This window comes from Diospyros lotus, chromosome 14 (genome assembly GCF_014633365.1).
Source record: "Diospyros lotus cultivar Yz01 chromosome 14, ASM1463336v1, whole genome shotgun sequence".
NCBI classification, from domain to species: Eukaryota; Viridiplantae; Streptophyta; class Magnoliopsida; order Ericales; family Ebenaceae; genus Diospyros; species Diospyros lotus.
Window position 1 is genome coordinate 4,659,082 of NC_068351.1, and position 16,110 is coordinate 4,675,191.

Here is a 16,110-nt window from a genome sequence, read left to right on the forward strand (position 1 = left end):
GGATTGTTGACAATGCTAATGTCCAATTTACTGTGACAATACAGCATCTTTGGTGAGGATATTGGTAGCTGTAAATCTTCAATTATTCTTTCTTCCCAAATCAGCTCACATATTCCTTGTGCAATGGCTCAAAACTCTGCTTCGGCACTACTTCTTGCCACTACCGATTGCTTTTTGCTCCTCCAGGTTACTAAATTCCCTCATAATCTTGTGCAAAACCCAGATGTAGACCTACTGTCCTCTATAGCACCAGCCCAATCAGCATCCACAAATCCACAAATTCCTCTATTTTAGCTTTTTCTAAACAGGAGTCTTGTTCCTGGTGTTCCTTTGAGATACCTAAGTATATGATAAGCTGCCTCTTGATGTCTTTTCTTGGGAGCATGCATGAATTGGCTTACTATGCTCACAACATATGTAATGTCGGGTCTTATAAGGGATAAGTAGATTAGTTTTCCCACCAAACGTTGATATCTGCCCTTGTCTACTGGATAATCCTGCTTGTTGTCTCATTTATTCTTCCAATTAGACTCTAATGGTGTATTGGCTAGTTTGCACCCAAGCTTGCCCGTTTCTTTTAACAAATCAAGTGTATATTTTCTTTGAGATATGCATATACTAGCCTTGCTTCTGGCTACTTCCATGCCCAAAAAATACTTTAATTCCCCCAAATATTTTACCTCAAAAGCAGCTCTCATGTTGTTCTTTAACCGTTCAATTTTGGGATCATTATTTCCTGTAATGATTATGTCATCAACATATACAATAAGAACAGTCCTCTTGCCATCTTCTTCCACCTTTGTAAATAGGGTATGATCGGCCTTTCCTTGTGTATATCCCAACTGAATAATAGTATCACTAAATCTTTTGAACCAGGTCCTAGGTGATTGCTTTAGGCCATATAGTGATTTATTCAATTTGCATACCTTCCCTCTTGTGTCTTCTTTCTCAAAACCGGGGGCAATCCTCGTATAGATCTCATCTTCCAACTCTCCATGTAGGAATGCATTCTTGATGTCCAGTTGGTGCAACTTCCAATCTAGGTTAATAGTTACTGAAATCAACACTCAAATAGAGTTTAGTTTGGCAACGGGAGCAAATGTCTCCTCATAATCGAGTCCTTGGGTTTGGGTAAACCCTTGGGCTACTAATCTTGCCTTATACTTATCAATACTCCCATTTGAGTGATATTTGATTGTGAACACCCATTTGCTTCCCACAACTTTTCCAGCCAGTAAATCTACTATATCCCATGTGTTATTAGTCTCCAAGGCTTGCATCTCATTCATCACTGCTTCCTTCCACCTCTCATCTTGCAACGCATGATTTATGTCATTAGGAATAACCACTTCCTCTATACTCATGCTGAATGCTTTGAATTGCGGAGAGAGTTTAGAATATCTCACATAGTTAGCAATCGGATGTTGTATACATGACCTTACTCCTTTCCGTATGGCTATAGGAACATCAAGAAGAAGATCCTCCTCATTAGAAGTAGCCTCAGCCTCCTGTATATTGTCAGCACTTTCTGTTTCTAAACCAACTTCTGGATCAGATGTTGGATTTGACTAAGGGTCATGAGGCTTTCTAGAATATACAAAGAGTGGTTTATCCAAGACTGAACTGGGAGTTGGAAAACACGATTCAAGGGTTGATTCAATGATAGAAGAGGATTCGAGACTTTGGAACTGGTGAGAAGAGAAAAGAGAGTCCCATTGTTCTACTCGAGTTGTGATAGAATAAAAATGAGAGATGGAAAAGAAAGGTTGGTCTTCAAGAAATGAGAAATCACACGACACTATAAACCGTTTAGTAGATGGATTATAGCATTTATAACCTTGTTGAGTAGGAAAATACCCAACAAACACACATTTAAGGGCCTTAGGATCAAGCTTGGACTGAGAAATTGAGTGGTTGTGAACAAATACAGTACACCCAAAAATTTTTGGAAGGAGAGAGTTTAAGGCACATTTGTAGTGAGGAAAGGAATCAAGGAGAACACTTAAAGGTGTTCTAAAAGAAAGGACTTTGGACGAAAGTCTATTAATGAGGTAAGAAGATGTGAGAACCACCTCCCCCCAATAAACATTAGGGATTGAATTAGTGAATAGCGGTGCTCTAGTAGTTTCAAGGAGATGGCAGTTCTTTCGTTCTGCCACACCATTCTGTTGAGGATTATAGGGACATGAACTTTGATGGATAATTCCATGGTTAGTTAGATAATTGGTAAATTCATTGGAAAAATATTCTCTACCATTATCGGAATGTAACACATGGATAAAGGACTGGAAAACATTCCGAACCATTTGATGAAATTATTTGAATGTAGCGTAAGCTTCAGATTTATCTTTCATCAAGAATATCCAACTAACCCTTGTGTGGTCATTAATGAAAGTGATAAACCACCTGGTGTTTGTTAAATTAGATATTCTTGCAGGTCCCCAAATATCACTATGAATCAAGTAGAATGGTTTTGTAGGCTTATATGCGTGAGAAGGATAAGCAATTCTAGTTTGTTTAGCAAGAATACACTGCTCACAATGAAGAGAATGATTGCTTTTATTGATGAAAAGAGAAGGATACAAAGTCTTGAGATAATGAAAACTAGGGTGCCCTAAATGCTTATGTCATAGCATAAGTGCAGAATCTGAAACAGTAGACAAAGAGGTTGTTGGTTGGGAGCTAGATCTAATAGACTGACCATTCTTTGTAACATAGTAAAGGCCTCCTGCTTCCTCAGCACTACCAATCATTTTCGCCGAAAATTGATCCTGAAATTCACATCCAAAAGAAGAAAAAATTACCACACACTAATGTTGTTTTGTTATCTTACTTACAGACAATAAGTTGTACTTTAGATTGGGCACAAATAACACTGGTCTTAGGGTTAAGCCTGCTACTTTGGCTAAGCCTTTCCCTTCAGCCACAGCTGTAGTACCATCAACCATAGAGACTGGTATTCCTCGATCAAATGATTCATAAATTGACAACAATTGCATAGAACCGGTCATGTGGTCTGAGGCTCCTGTGTCAAGTATCCAGCAATCTATAGGGAACTTAAATGAGATTAGTGAGTGTTTAGATATACCTTGCTTAGCAAGAGATGCTACTGGATTAGATCCTTCACTTGTCTCTGATTTTGTTTCCTTAGTTTGACGTAAAAGTTGTTGTAACATCTCCAATTGTTCTGTCAATATAGTAAAATTTGTTATTTTTCCAACTTCTGACTCTCCTCCATAGGCTGCTTGCGATCCCTTTCGTACGTTTCTAGGCTTCCAATTTGATAGTTTCTCGTGAATCTTCCAGCAAGTTTCCTTGGTATGATATGGCTTATGGCAATGATCACACCAAGGTTTGTCTTTCAATGGCTCACCTTTAGGTGGACCGAAAGTTCTTAGCCTCAACATTACTAATGCTGATGACTGAATAGATACATCAGAATGAATAACCCCTGAGGAATTGAGCATTACCCTTTTTTGGCTTTCCTCTCTCCTTACTTCTTAAAACACTTCCTTTATCGTTGGGAAGGGTTTTGTTCCAAACAATCTCCCCCTCACCTCATCAAGATCAGAGTTTAAACCATGTAAAAAATCAAAAAACTCTCTTTTTCTATCATCTTTTCAAACTTCTTTCCATCTTCAGCACACTTCCATTCAATCTCATGAAACAAATCTATTTCTTGCCATAATTCGGTTAATGTATTGTAATACTCAGTCACCGAATTATTACCTTGTCGTGTTGTTCAGAGAGTGGAACGTAGCTGGAAGCTTTGGAAGTATTCTCTATATCTGAGTAGATCTCCTGCACGGCTTCCCATATTTCTTGGGATGTTTGGTAGAATAAATAAGTTCTTCCAATCTTAGGCTCCATGGAGTTGACTAGCCATGCCATAACAATCGAGTTTTCAGCTTCCCATATACTATACGTTTCTGAATCAGCACTTCAACTAGAGATCATTCCATTGAGATATCTGATATTGCCCTTGTCGCGAATTACCAGCAACACAAATTGTAACTACTGCATGAAGTTGGTTCCAATTAGTTTATGCTGGGTGATTTGGAAAGCATGATTTTCAAGAGTGGTTGGAGGTTGAGGAACCTGAGAGACTAGTAACAGTTGGTTGGGGGGTAGAAGTTCTACTAGTTGATGAATCTCTAGTCATATCGAGAACTTACAGAATTAGACCAATTGAAAGATAATGAAAAAAACGAGAGGACCACCTTGCTATGAAACCTGGAGCTCTGATACCATGATAAAATAGATGAATCGGAAGTTCCTTGACTAGAAAACTACTTCCGTCAAACTTAATATAAAGGATTCATTTATACACATGATCTCCTAAGAAATCTCCTAAAATATAGGACTAGATAATTTCCTACTTTTTAGGTATAGATTACAACAACAATAATCTCTAATTTTAGGAGAAATAAGGATTAGAATTTCTCTTATGATAGAGTATATCTTCCTCTCTTCAAGCTGGTCACGATCCCTTATCTTCTCAGCTGCTTTTCCTTTATTTTCTCCAACAAATACTTTAGCATGTTGCTAAAATATTCTTCCAATAAGAGCATGAAAATTACATATAAAGCCAGAGATGAAAAGAATCTGACCTATAATCAAGGTGCTCACGGTGACTTCTCAGAAGTGGATCTATTTCATATATCCTTTGCCCGGTGTGAGGGGAAGGAATAGATCTTTGCCGAACCAGATCCTTTTCCATGCTTATATCATATGAAGCAACAGATTTTTCCACATTTGCAACTGTAACATCTTTCTCTTCAGTAGAAGAAGAAACAAAATCCTGCTTGCCAGCAACCTCTTGGTAACCACTGGGTGTTTGTACATCATCATCTTCTATCTCACTATCATCCTCCATCTCGATACTATCTATATCAGGTAAAATCTGCAAACAAAGAATGAGCATAGAATAGATAAAATTAGAGTGGGAAATTATAGTCCACTCAACATAGATCTCAAAAATAGTATGATATTTAAAGCAGTCATTGCCAATGACCTCTATTTGAGGATTGATATTTTGTTTCAATGCATTTTTTCAATTAGTTTGGAAACGGAAATGTTCTGAAAACACTTCAAACATGAGGAAAGGGCGACCCTAATGCACGAAGCTCCCTACTTTGCAAGGTTGAGGGGAGGTTGGTGTATATAGGCAACCTTACCCTTACTTTGGAAAGAGGCTATTTACAGAACTCAAACTTATGACCTCCTGGTTATAAAAGAGCAACCTTACCATTACTACCAAAACTCATTCTCATTTCAAACATGAGGAGAACAGTTTAAAAAACTGAAATTGTGAAAATTTTGGAAACAAAAACTAGTGCTTATATAAGTTTTGGTACAAACTCTGTAATTAACATAATGTTTTCTGACATAAAAACTCAATCACTGAAGTCTACACATCTTTTTATATAACATTATAGAAAAAAATTTGAAAGTAAAGCCAACCATGAGTGTCAAATAAACTAATTATATGAACCACAAGAACCTATATTCTAAATATACACAAGGTTCCAAACAAAGAAAATTTACAAATGCAACAATAACTACAATATATTTTGTACAAAAGATTACATCATTTATGTGGGCAGTCTTTAATGAAATATAGTTAATTTTCTTTTCTAAATATATTTAAGAATGAAGCTCAATAAGAAAATGAGGGCTATGAACTTGGAGTCGAATGTTTTACCTGGTTAGTTTTGGAATATGATTCATAAAGAAGCTGGACTACAGTTGTGTAGTACAGAAAAAAAAAAAAAAAAAATTACAATGAGAACATTTCTGTAAGGAAAGCACCCATGTGTAAAACAAAGAAAATCTCCTCCATTTTACATTCACTCAACTTTATATTTTGTATATCACAATCTTTTTTTCTTGTCACAAAATATATTCATATAATTGAAAAGAGAAATAATGGTAACCCTTGTCAATATTTCTCATATTGCCTAACCAAGCATTGCTTTGTAGTTTCAGTGCATTTGGCATATTCTGACAGAAACATTGAAATTTTGTTTCTAAATGAAGTATCTATGTCACTTGCTTAGGAAAAGAAAACATTTTGGCTGATTTCAGAAACTGAAACAAAATCTTGTTCTGTTTCTCTAGAGCTAACTGCATTTCACACAAAAAAACCACCCAAAATAATGCAGTACTCTTTAAGTTGATTAAAAATATCTAATGGGCAAAAAATTAGATTCACAATATCTAGATAGCGCAGGGAAATGGAATACTAGGACAACAAAATAATAATCAAATTGCAAAGGAATTCTAAATTTTGACATATCATAAAAAAGGTACCAAATAGGTCAGTCTATTGCAACCATATAGGTTTCACTTAATACCATTTAGAGGTAATAATTTATAGATTAAGAGTAGATGAGAATTTTGTAACTCAGAAACTGGCTTAAGCCAGGATTTTTCAGATCAGTAATTGACCACCATTTCAGCTAGACTGTTTTGAGGTTTAAAAGTAGATTAAAAACCTAGCTTCAAAGCTTAGACGAGGTTGAATACTATCCTAATCCCTTTATGAGAGGTTCTTTGTAAAAACTGTGGCGTTTCTCATTGGGATGGAAGAAAAAAGAAGAACAGAGAAGAAATAAGGTTGACATTCCAGGCACAAACCCAAGGAAAATAACGAAGAATGTCAGTAACACATCTAAACCAGAGAGGTAAATAGGCCTGCAATGAATAAGTATGCACCTTTAGGGTTTTATTCAAAAACTAATTACAGCATAGTTTATGGAGTAAATTCCTACATAATTTATGAACCATGTTGAATTCTATAAGCGGCAAAACAAGTTTTTCAGGCTTATTGACATATCCTATTGATTTGTGTTTTAGCATGTGCTGGAACTTCCTCATCTTAGCTAAACAAGCCCTAATATGGAGTTGCTTTATAAGGGAGTTGACATTCCCCCCCCCCCAACTGGAATTTTTTCCCCCTCCTTTTCTTTTTTTCCTTCTTTTCTTTTTTCCCTTTTTCTTTTGCCCAGGGTCAATTATATCAGTCATCTCATTTCCAGTTCTAGATGGAACACCATATTCTTCTAACATATAACTGGATATCTTCCACACTCTAAAGTCATTACCTTTCACACATGTACAATTTCAAAGTTCAGAATGCTACCAAATTCAAAGCATCTCATAGCAAGAGATAATGGCATGAATACTAGACAGTTAATCTTCATGTGTACGGAAGATAGTACATCATAATCATTTGAGTGTCCATATGGTTAATTATATTGGGCACACTTCATTAGCAAAATGCTTGTCCACAATTGCTATGCTAAATGTGCAATTACTTTTCTAACAAAGATGAATATAACCAAACAATGATATATGAAACCAGAAGAAATGCAACAAAGGGCCACACTAAGGTCTTGGCATGTGTAAAAAAGAGAACTAGAATAAGTGCGTGATATGTATATTCAAACACCTGGGAATCTCCTGAAACTGTTTCAGCAACTTCCAATTGATCAGCTGTAGATGAAGAGCCATTGCTCATGCCACCAGGAACTAGTACTTTCTCAGATGCAGCAACCGTAGAAGAAGGGGAGTCGGAATCATAAGACGACTTTTGGACAAAAATCTTCCCTACAAATTAGCAGAAAATTAGCTCCACATCCCCCTGATATATAGGCATTTATGATTCGCAAATACCTAAGAGATGCTAGGGAACATAGTAGATGATTAGATTCTATGTAGTTGAAAGAAGGACCAGTTCAGTATGTCTGCAGAAGAACATAATCTAATAGTCCTAGCAGGGTTGCTATATGCCGTTGAGTCCTTGCAGAAAAATAGAATTTTCTGATATTGCCAACATCCGAGCATTTAAGAAACTAAATTGATGTCCATACTAATGAGACACAAATAATGCAAGGATCCAGTAGAATTTACTAATATCACCAATGGAAACATCTTAGCAATTAAGATACTGAGTTATATATTAACATTTTTATCCCCCCACCAAAAGAAAAAGGAAACTAAGAATTAAAAGCAGAAGGCACAAATAATGCAATTCCACTGCAGTTACAGCATCTTGACTTCTACATGTTATTCTCAAAGAAAAAAGGCACTTACAAAGTGGTATCATTTCAAATGGTCATGTTACACAACCATTAACATATTTCACACCCCACCCCCTACACCCCCCCCCCCCCCCCATCAAAATAAATAAAGGAAATAAGAAGTAAGAACGAAAACAACACCACATTGATGAGTTTTTCATTCTTGTTTTTCACCTTCCAGGTCCAGAATTTGGCCTGTAAACCGGTCGAAACTGCCAAATCCAGACCTGGTTCTGATTATGTCTCCAGGACCTGTCCAATTACCCAAATGGTCTCAATATGTAGGTTTGCCTCCAAATCCATATAAGACTGAAGTTCCAATCCGTTTAAGCAGAACCAGTTAACTGTAACATACATTTATGTTTATATAAAATATTTCATGAATAATCATATAATATATCATATAAATATACATATATATATTTATACAATATATCATATATTAAATTCTAAATGGATTTGGCTCCTATAGAGTAGGAACTAATAAATCCATAACCAGACCGCTTATTATATCTGTAAGTGGATATATATTTAGTACAAACAGGGCTAAATGGATCAAAACCAGATCGAGTTCAGGTCTAGACTTAGTCCACTGACAGGCCGCCAGAAATTTTTTTTTTTTTTTTTTTAGTTTATTCTATATGGACTTTAGAGACGAGTGAAGTTATTTGCAAACTATTCTTAAAAATTTCACCCCTTGAGACGCAACATAAGCAAGCAAACAACTTATCTCTCTTTTTTTTTCTTTTTTTTGTCAATGATAGAGCACAACTACTACCCTTAATGTGTACACTGAGTAGACTCGCCGAGCACGTGCACTACCCTACAAACCTCCTGTACCAAGGTAAGCACCCTGGTGGAAGGTTTGAACCCTGGTGGGAGAGGATGCCTGGCCACTATAGCCTCTTATCAGCACGCCAACCCTGGGAGTTAACCGATTTCATAAAACATATATAAGTCCAATCCACGTCTATAGCCATAAAAGAGTAAATCAAATTTGATACAAGTTACCGGATATTTCAATCCCACAAACTACAAAACTAAAATGAATAACACTCGAGAATCCAATTCACCTATGATCACAAATCCACAAAAAGAAAAGAGACTCTTGGTTATATTGTTAGATTTATTTACATATATGTACAGTAGCAGCAGCAGTGTATGTAAATAGAAACGGATGTAGAGGATTAGTCATGTTATATATATATATTTTAGTAGGCATAAGTCTTGAACTGACAGATTATGATTTAGAGAAGTTTTATTCCATTTCTCTCTTCTCTGTTTTGAGCAGATTTATTTTCCCAGTTATTGATTTCTTCACATGGTATCAGAGCAGAGATCAATGGGATCTGCTTGATTTGTTTCACCAATTTCATTTGACGTTCTCAGATCCGTCATCGAAGCGATCTTCAATTTCAGATTCTCTGTTTTAATCAAACCAACGACAGCATTTCATGGCTTCGAACGGATCTAATATTGCGGCAGGAGATCCGCTACAAATTCATGCCTCAGATCATCCAGGTATGATCTTAGTCTCTGCTCCACTAACTGGTCTCAATTATAGATCGTGGAGTAGAGGAATACAAATTGCCCTAGGTGCTAAGAACAAGCTAGGGTTTGTAAATGGGGAAATTCCGATTCCGGATGAAAATAGTGAGGAGTTTAATCTCTGGAAGAGGTGCGATTATATGGTTACCTCTTGGTTGTTAAATTCGATTTCTAAGGATCTTGTAGATGCCTTCATTTACACTAACAATGCTAGACAACTTTGGCGTGAGATAGAGGAGAGATTTGGGGAAAGTAATGGAGCACTTGTGTATCAACTCCAACGCAAGATAAGCTCCGTTAGTCAGGATAATTTTTCTGTATCTGTGTATTATACTCAACTCAAACGATTATGGGATGAATTGGCTGCAGTAAAGCCTTTACCAAACTGCTCTTGTGGTGCCTCTAAGGCTATATCTGAATTTGCTGAAGAAAACAAGTTGATGCAATTCCTTATGGGGTTGCATGATGGTTATGATCAGGTGAGGAGTCAGATTTTATTACTTGATCCTTTGCCAAGTGTTAATAAGGCTTACTCGATGATTCTGAGAATAGAGTCACAACGTCAGGTAGTTTCTACCTTGAATGAAACTAATGAAGGAGCTGTGTTTTTCTCTAAGCAAAGTCCAAACAATAAGAGAGATCAGAAGAAATTCAAGAACAAAAGTTTTTGTGAAAACTGTAAAAGGAATGGGCATTTGAAGGACTCTTGTTTCAAATTGATTGGTTATCCTGATTGGTATAAGGAGAAGATGAATAAAGATTCAACACAAAAGGTTATTGCAAATGTGACTAACAAGGCTGAATTAACTTCTGATACACCTCTAGATGCTGTCTGGTCGGATAATCAAGAATTGGGAAACTCAATTGCAGCGGCTCTTCTAAAAATGCTCAAGCCCAATGCTGCAAATGTTAGACTCAATACTGCTCTGAATGATTTTGCTGGTAACCCAAGATCTATTAACTCTTGTTCTTTTGATATGCTTGGTGAGGGTACATGGATTCTTGATAGTGGTGCTACTGACCACATTACATATCATAAAAGGTTGTTTCGTTCTTTACACAAATTGTCACACCAAATTTCAATCCATTTACCTAACCACACCACCACATTTGTTACACAAACAGGAACTATTTGTTTAAGTCCTGCTATTGAGCTTCAAGATGTTTTATTCATTCCTTCATTCCACTTCAACCTTTTATCTGTTAGTAAATTGCTTTTTGATCATCACTTGCAAGTAATTTTTTTTCCTATTGGTTGCCTCATACAGGACCTGAGGACGCATAAAGTGTTGGCGGTAGGAAAGGTTGAAGGGAGATTGTACAAGCTGGACAAGTCAAGCTTCCTTGTGGACACTATAACCAGCTTTCTTTTCCAGCTAAAATCTCTCAATTTACCTCTTGTATCAGATACTTTACCAACAATTTCTTACAAGAATAAAGCATTTACCAATACTTCTAGTTGTGTTCTACCTGTTACTTTACCATACTTTGGTAATTCCTTTGTTACTACTTCTAGTTGTGATTTGTGGCATAACAGATTAGGGCATATGCCTGTTAAAAACCTGAAATACATACCTACATTGAAGCATTTGTTTGATGGTACTTTTTCATGTGATGTCTGTCCCTTAGCAAAGCAAACCAGGTTGCCTTTTCCTCTTCATGATCCTAAAACCACCAATCCTTTGGAACTTTTACATGTTGATTTTTGGGGTCCATATTCAACTCCTTCCTTAACTAGTGCCAAATACTTTCTTACTATTGTTGATGACTATTCAAAAGCCACTTGGACCTACATGGCTCAACACAAGAGTCAAAGCCTTTCTCTTCTTCAAGCTTTCATTCGGCTAGTTGAAAACCAATTTCAAACCTCAATCAAATCCATTCGAACAGACAATGGTACAGAGTTTCTTAACCACTCTGTGTCTACTTTCTTGCAATCTAAAGGTATTTTGCATCAAAAAACCTGTACTTACACTCCACAGCAAAATGGAGTGGTTGAACGCAAGCATAGACATTTACTTGAAGTGGCAAGAGCCTTACAACTACGTTCTAATTTACCTAAACAATTTTGGTCTGAATGTGTGCTTACTGCTACTTACCTTATAAACCGAATGCCTCTTTCAGTTCTTAAATGGGAAACCCCTTATTTTCGATTGTTTCATAAAGAACCTGATTATGCTTCTTTGAAAACCTTTGGTTGCCTATGTTATGCCACAAATACCTTCCCTCATAAAGATAAATTTTCTCCAAGAGCCATTAAATTTGTTTTTATTGGCTATTCTCATTGTCACAAAGGATACAAATTGTTTGATCTTGCCACCCACACTATCTTTGTTAGTAGAGATGTTACATTCTTTGAATCTACCTTTCCTTTTCAAGACAAAGTATCTTCGTCCAGTCAACTAGATACACCATTACCTCAATTTCCAATCAGCTTACCTACACCTGAATTTGTTCCAGCTTCAGGTTTGCCTTCTATTCCTTTGACTGACAGGACATCAAATGTTTCTTCTCCAACTTCAAATTTACAATCCTTTTTACCTGAACCTCGCCGCAGTACTCGTGTCCCACAACGACCAGTTTGGCTTAGTGACTTTGTCAGCTTGGTTCAAACTTCACCTGCCTATGCTTCCACTTCTGCGTCTACAGGTAATTGTCATCTTTCTCAATCTGAATCTTTTCTTTTTTTCTCCGGCCTATATTTCTTTCCTAAACAATATATCTTCAGCCCCTGAGCCATGTACTTTTCATCAAGCATCTCAAGATCCTAACTGGGTTACAGCAATGGAGAATGAGTTGCAGGCCTTAGAGTTAAATGGTACTTGGGAAATGGTTGATTTACCTAAGGGTAAGAAACCCATTGGTTCCAAATGGGTATATCGTGTCAAATATAAACCAAATGGAGAAATTGATCGATACAAAGCCCGATTAGTAGCCAAAGGATATAATCAAATAGAAGGTCTGGATTATAAGGATAGATTTTCTCCTGTTGCCAAGTTAGTGACTGTTCGGTTGTTTATAGCAGTGGCTACTGTCAAAACTTGGCCTATCTATCAGATTGACATTAATAATGCTTTTTTACATGGTCATCTTGATGAGGAGGTTTATATGACTCCACCTGCTGGTTATTCTGTTGATCCCAGCAAGGTCTGTTTGCTGAAACGTTCCCTTTATGGGCTAAAACAGGCCTCACGCCAATGGAATTTGGAGTTTAGTGGTTTTCTTTTTCAGCTTGGATTTGTTCAATCTCCTTATGATCATTGTCTTTTTACACACAAAACTGATTCTCATTTTGTTGCCTTACTTGTTTACGTTGATGATGTCCTTATTGCTGGAGATGATATTGATTTCATTCAATCCACTAAGGCAGCTCTTGATAAGAAATTTACTATTAAGGATCTAGGATATCTCAAATATTTTCTTGGCTTGGAAGTTGCTAGATCCTCTTCTGGAACATTTCTATCTCAACATAAGTTCATAATGGATCTTGTTCTTGAAACTGGTTTACAAGATACTAAAGGCTCTTCTTTCCCTATGTCTAAGGGTTTATCTTTAGAACCTGATCAAGGTACTCCTCTTTCCAATCCTGATCAATACCGACGGCTAATTGGTAAGCTGTTATATGTTAATCTTACAAGGCCAGACATTAGTTATGCTGTGCAGCACTTGAGTCAATTCATGTCATCTCCTTGTCAGCCTCATTTTGATGCAGCTCTCCATGTTGTTAAATACCTTAAGGACACTGCTTCTCATGGTCTTTTTTATCCAGCTTCTACCAGCCTATCACTTTCAGCCTATTGTGATGCAGATTGGGCTTCTTGCAAATTTTCACGACGATCCTTAACAGGTTTTTGTGTTTTTCTGGGTGGTGCTCTGATTTCTTGGAAGACTAAGAAACAGCCTACGGTATCGCGGTCCTCTGCTGAAGCTGAATATCGCAGCATGGCGTCCACTACTTGTGAGCTTGTTTGGATTTCTAATCTTCTCAAGGATCTAAATATTTCGGTTCCCTTGCCGATTACCCTTCATTGTGACAACCAAGCTGCTCTACACATCGCTGCCAATCCGGTTTTTCATGAGCGCACCAAACACCTTGATATTGATTGTCATCTTGTCCGCGATTATCTCAAACAAGGTTTTATAGCTCCACTCTTTGTTCCTTCTCAATTGCAGCTTGCGGATTTGTTCACCAAACCTTTGACAGCTGCTCATCATCAATCTATGGTTGTCAAGTTGGGCTTGTGCTCTCCCCAATCTCCAACTTGAGGGGGGGCTCTTGGTTATATTGTTAGATTTATTTACATATATGTACAGTAGCAGCAGCAGTGTATGTAAATAGAAACGGATGTAGAGGATTAGTCATGTTATATATATATATTTTAGTAGGCATAAGTCTTGAACTGACAGATTATGATTTAGAGAAGTTTTATTCCATTTCTCTCTTCTCTGTTTTGAGCAGATTTATTTTCCCAGTTATTGATTTCTTCACAGAGACGCACAAAACTTTCTCCAACATATTTGGAGTAAGGATATTCCGTTCTCCAACAAAACAAGCCTAAGTACATGTACAGCCGGAGCCTATCAACTCCTACACACACACATGTACGTATATACTGTAAGCATCAAGTACACACTATATAAAATCGAATCAAGTACATATAACGGTATGCGAATCATAATCTGTACAATACATGCACGTAAATGTTGTGTCTCTGTGTGTGTACATGTATATATATATATATAGAGAGAGAGAGGGAGGGAGGGAGGGAGAGGGAGTACGCGATGGATGCTTCAAGTAGAGGGAGAGATTGGGAGTCTTGCGGTCGCCTTGAGAGGTCGATCCGGCGGGCCTGTACACGAACGGCGTAGAAATAAGCCGAATCCCAGACAGAGAGTATACCATTTTCTAGGGCTTCCTCCAGAAAACACAGCGAAAGGAGGAGACTCAGCGGAGACTCGCGAGTATTGCGAGAGAGAGAGTGAGAGAAATCAAAAACAGAATTCAGATCTAAGCAGAGAGGGAGAGAGAGTATTTGCTGAGTTCAAGGTGGTGTGGTGACCGTGAACTGGCGGAGTGGCGCGCTGTGAAATGGGGGGACACGTGGACGGTGTGGAGGGCACCAATGATAGGAGATGATGTCAGTGGGGCCCAGCTGAGGCAGCGAGGCCCCTGCCTACCGTCGAGGCGTCAACTTGGAGTTCATGGCTTTTTTATTTTATTATTTATTTATTTGTTTGTCTTTTATTTGTATTCTTTTTAGAGAAAGGCAGAGACCCTACACGTGGGCGCGGTGTTTCCCTGAAAGATCAGAAACGAAAGGCCACCAGCATGAGCGCCCTGGTGAGATTGGAAAAGGTATCTGGGGAGCATCGGGTATCCTTTGATAGAAAGGCAAAAAGGACGTTTTCACGTAACTTGCTGGGACTGGGAGTATCTACCCTTTAAAAAGTTCTAACTTTTTTTATAATTTATTTTTTAAGAATAAAATTACAAAATAATATTAATTTTTAAATTTATTATAATTTTAATAATTTACTAGATAAATTTAGGGCAAATAGCAATAAAATTTAAAATATTTTTGCATTTTTTAATTTTATCTAAATATTTAAATTTTGATAATTATATCTCAAATTACTCTACAATTTTATCAAATTTTATTAAATGTCTGAAATCAATTTAAAAAACATCTATCATTAATAATGTGACACATCACCTCCCATTAAAAACTATATAAGTGAACTCACATGTACACCAATAAAAAAAATAAAAAATAAAATACAAAATGAAATAGTTAATTGGTCGCCTATCCTCCATTGTCCACTTTCATCATCACTACTCTATAGTGGCGGATTTAGGGAAGGGCTGGCAAGGGTTTCAGTCCATGTCAACCTCAACCAAAACATTTATATAAATAGATAAATAGATATATATATATATATATATATACCCACAAACCCTTACATTGAAGCTATAGCCCTCCCTTTGGATCCATCCCTGTTGCTCCAGCCCTACGCCTTTGCTATCATCGTCGCTTGGATCTCCTCATTCGTTGCATTTATTGTTGTCACCTTCAACCCAACATCGTCACTATCATCATATTCTCTATCACCACCTTTAGCTTCTAGATCTCTATTGTATCTAATTGAGCGTCGTTGCCTCGATCTTCTCCTTTGTCACCGCCACTATCGCTCCATCACCGACTCTTTATTCTCTCTCTCTCTCTCTCTCTTTATATATTATATATGTATTAGGAATAACCCGTGCCTGAAGACACTGCATAACTAAAAAAAATTAAACATTAAATTTGAATGCGAAATAATCAAGTATTAAACATGGTTATCAAATAATGCACAACACCTCACTTACTCTACAATCTAAAAAAAATTAAAATACACACTAGTTAGTGCTACTGACATCAAATTATAACTACATAAGAAAAATAATATTAAGATTAAAATACAGTTATAATTTATATAT

The 16,110-nt window shown here is 36.9% G+C and overlaps 1 protein-coding gene across 3 annotated transcripts in view; it reads right to left on the reverse strand.

Annotated features, from left to right (window-relative positions):
* Positions 1-14,701, reverse strand: part of LOC127790235 (1,4-alpha-glucan-branching enzyme 1, chloroplastic/amyloplastic-like) — a 93,096-nt gene extending 78,395 nt beyond the window's left edge. Inside the window, exons 1-3 of one of the 3 annotated variants that reach the window (XM_052319569.1) lie at positions 14,412-14,701; positions 7,454-7,611; positions 4,611-4,903 (exon numbers count right to left, since the gene is read on the reverse strand). In XM_052319569.1, the coding sequence (XP_052175529.1) occupies positions 4,611-4,903; positions 7,454-7,611; positions 14,412-14,535 (575 nt within the window). In that variant the 5' untranslated portion in view covers positions 14,536-14,701. The remainder of the gene's footprint in view (positions 1-4,610; positions 4,904-7,453; positions 7,612-14,411) is intronic. The other 2 variants (XM_052319568.1, XM_052319570.1) reach the window with 2 other exon arrangements.
* Between the last annotated feature and the right edge of the window lie 1,409 nt (positions 14,702-16,110).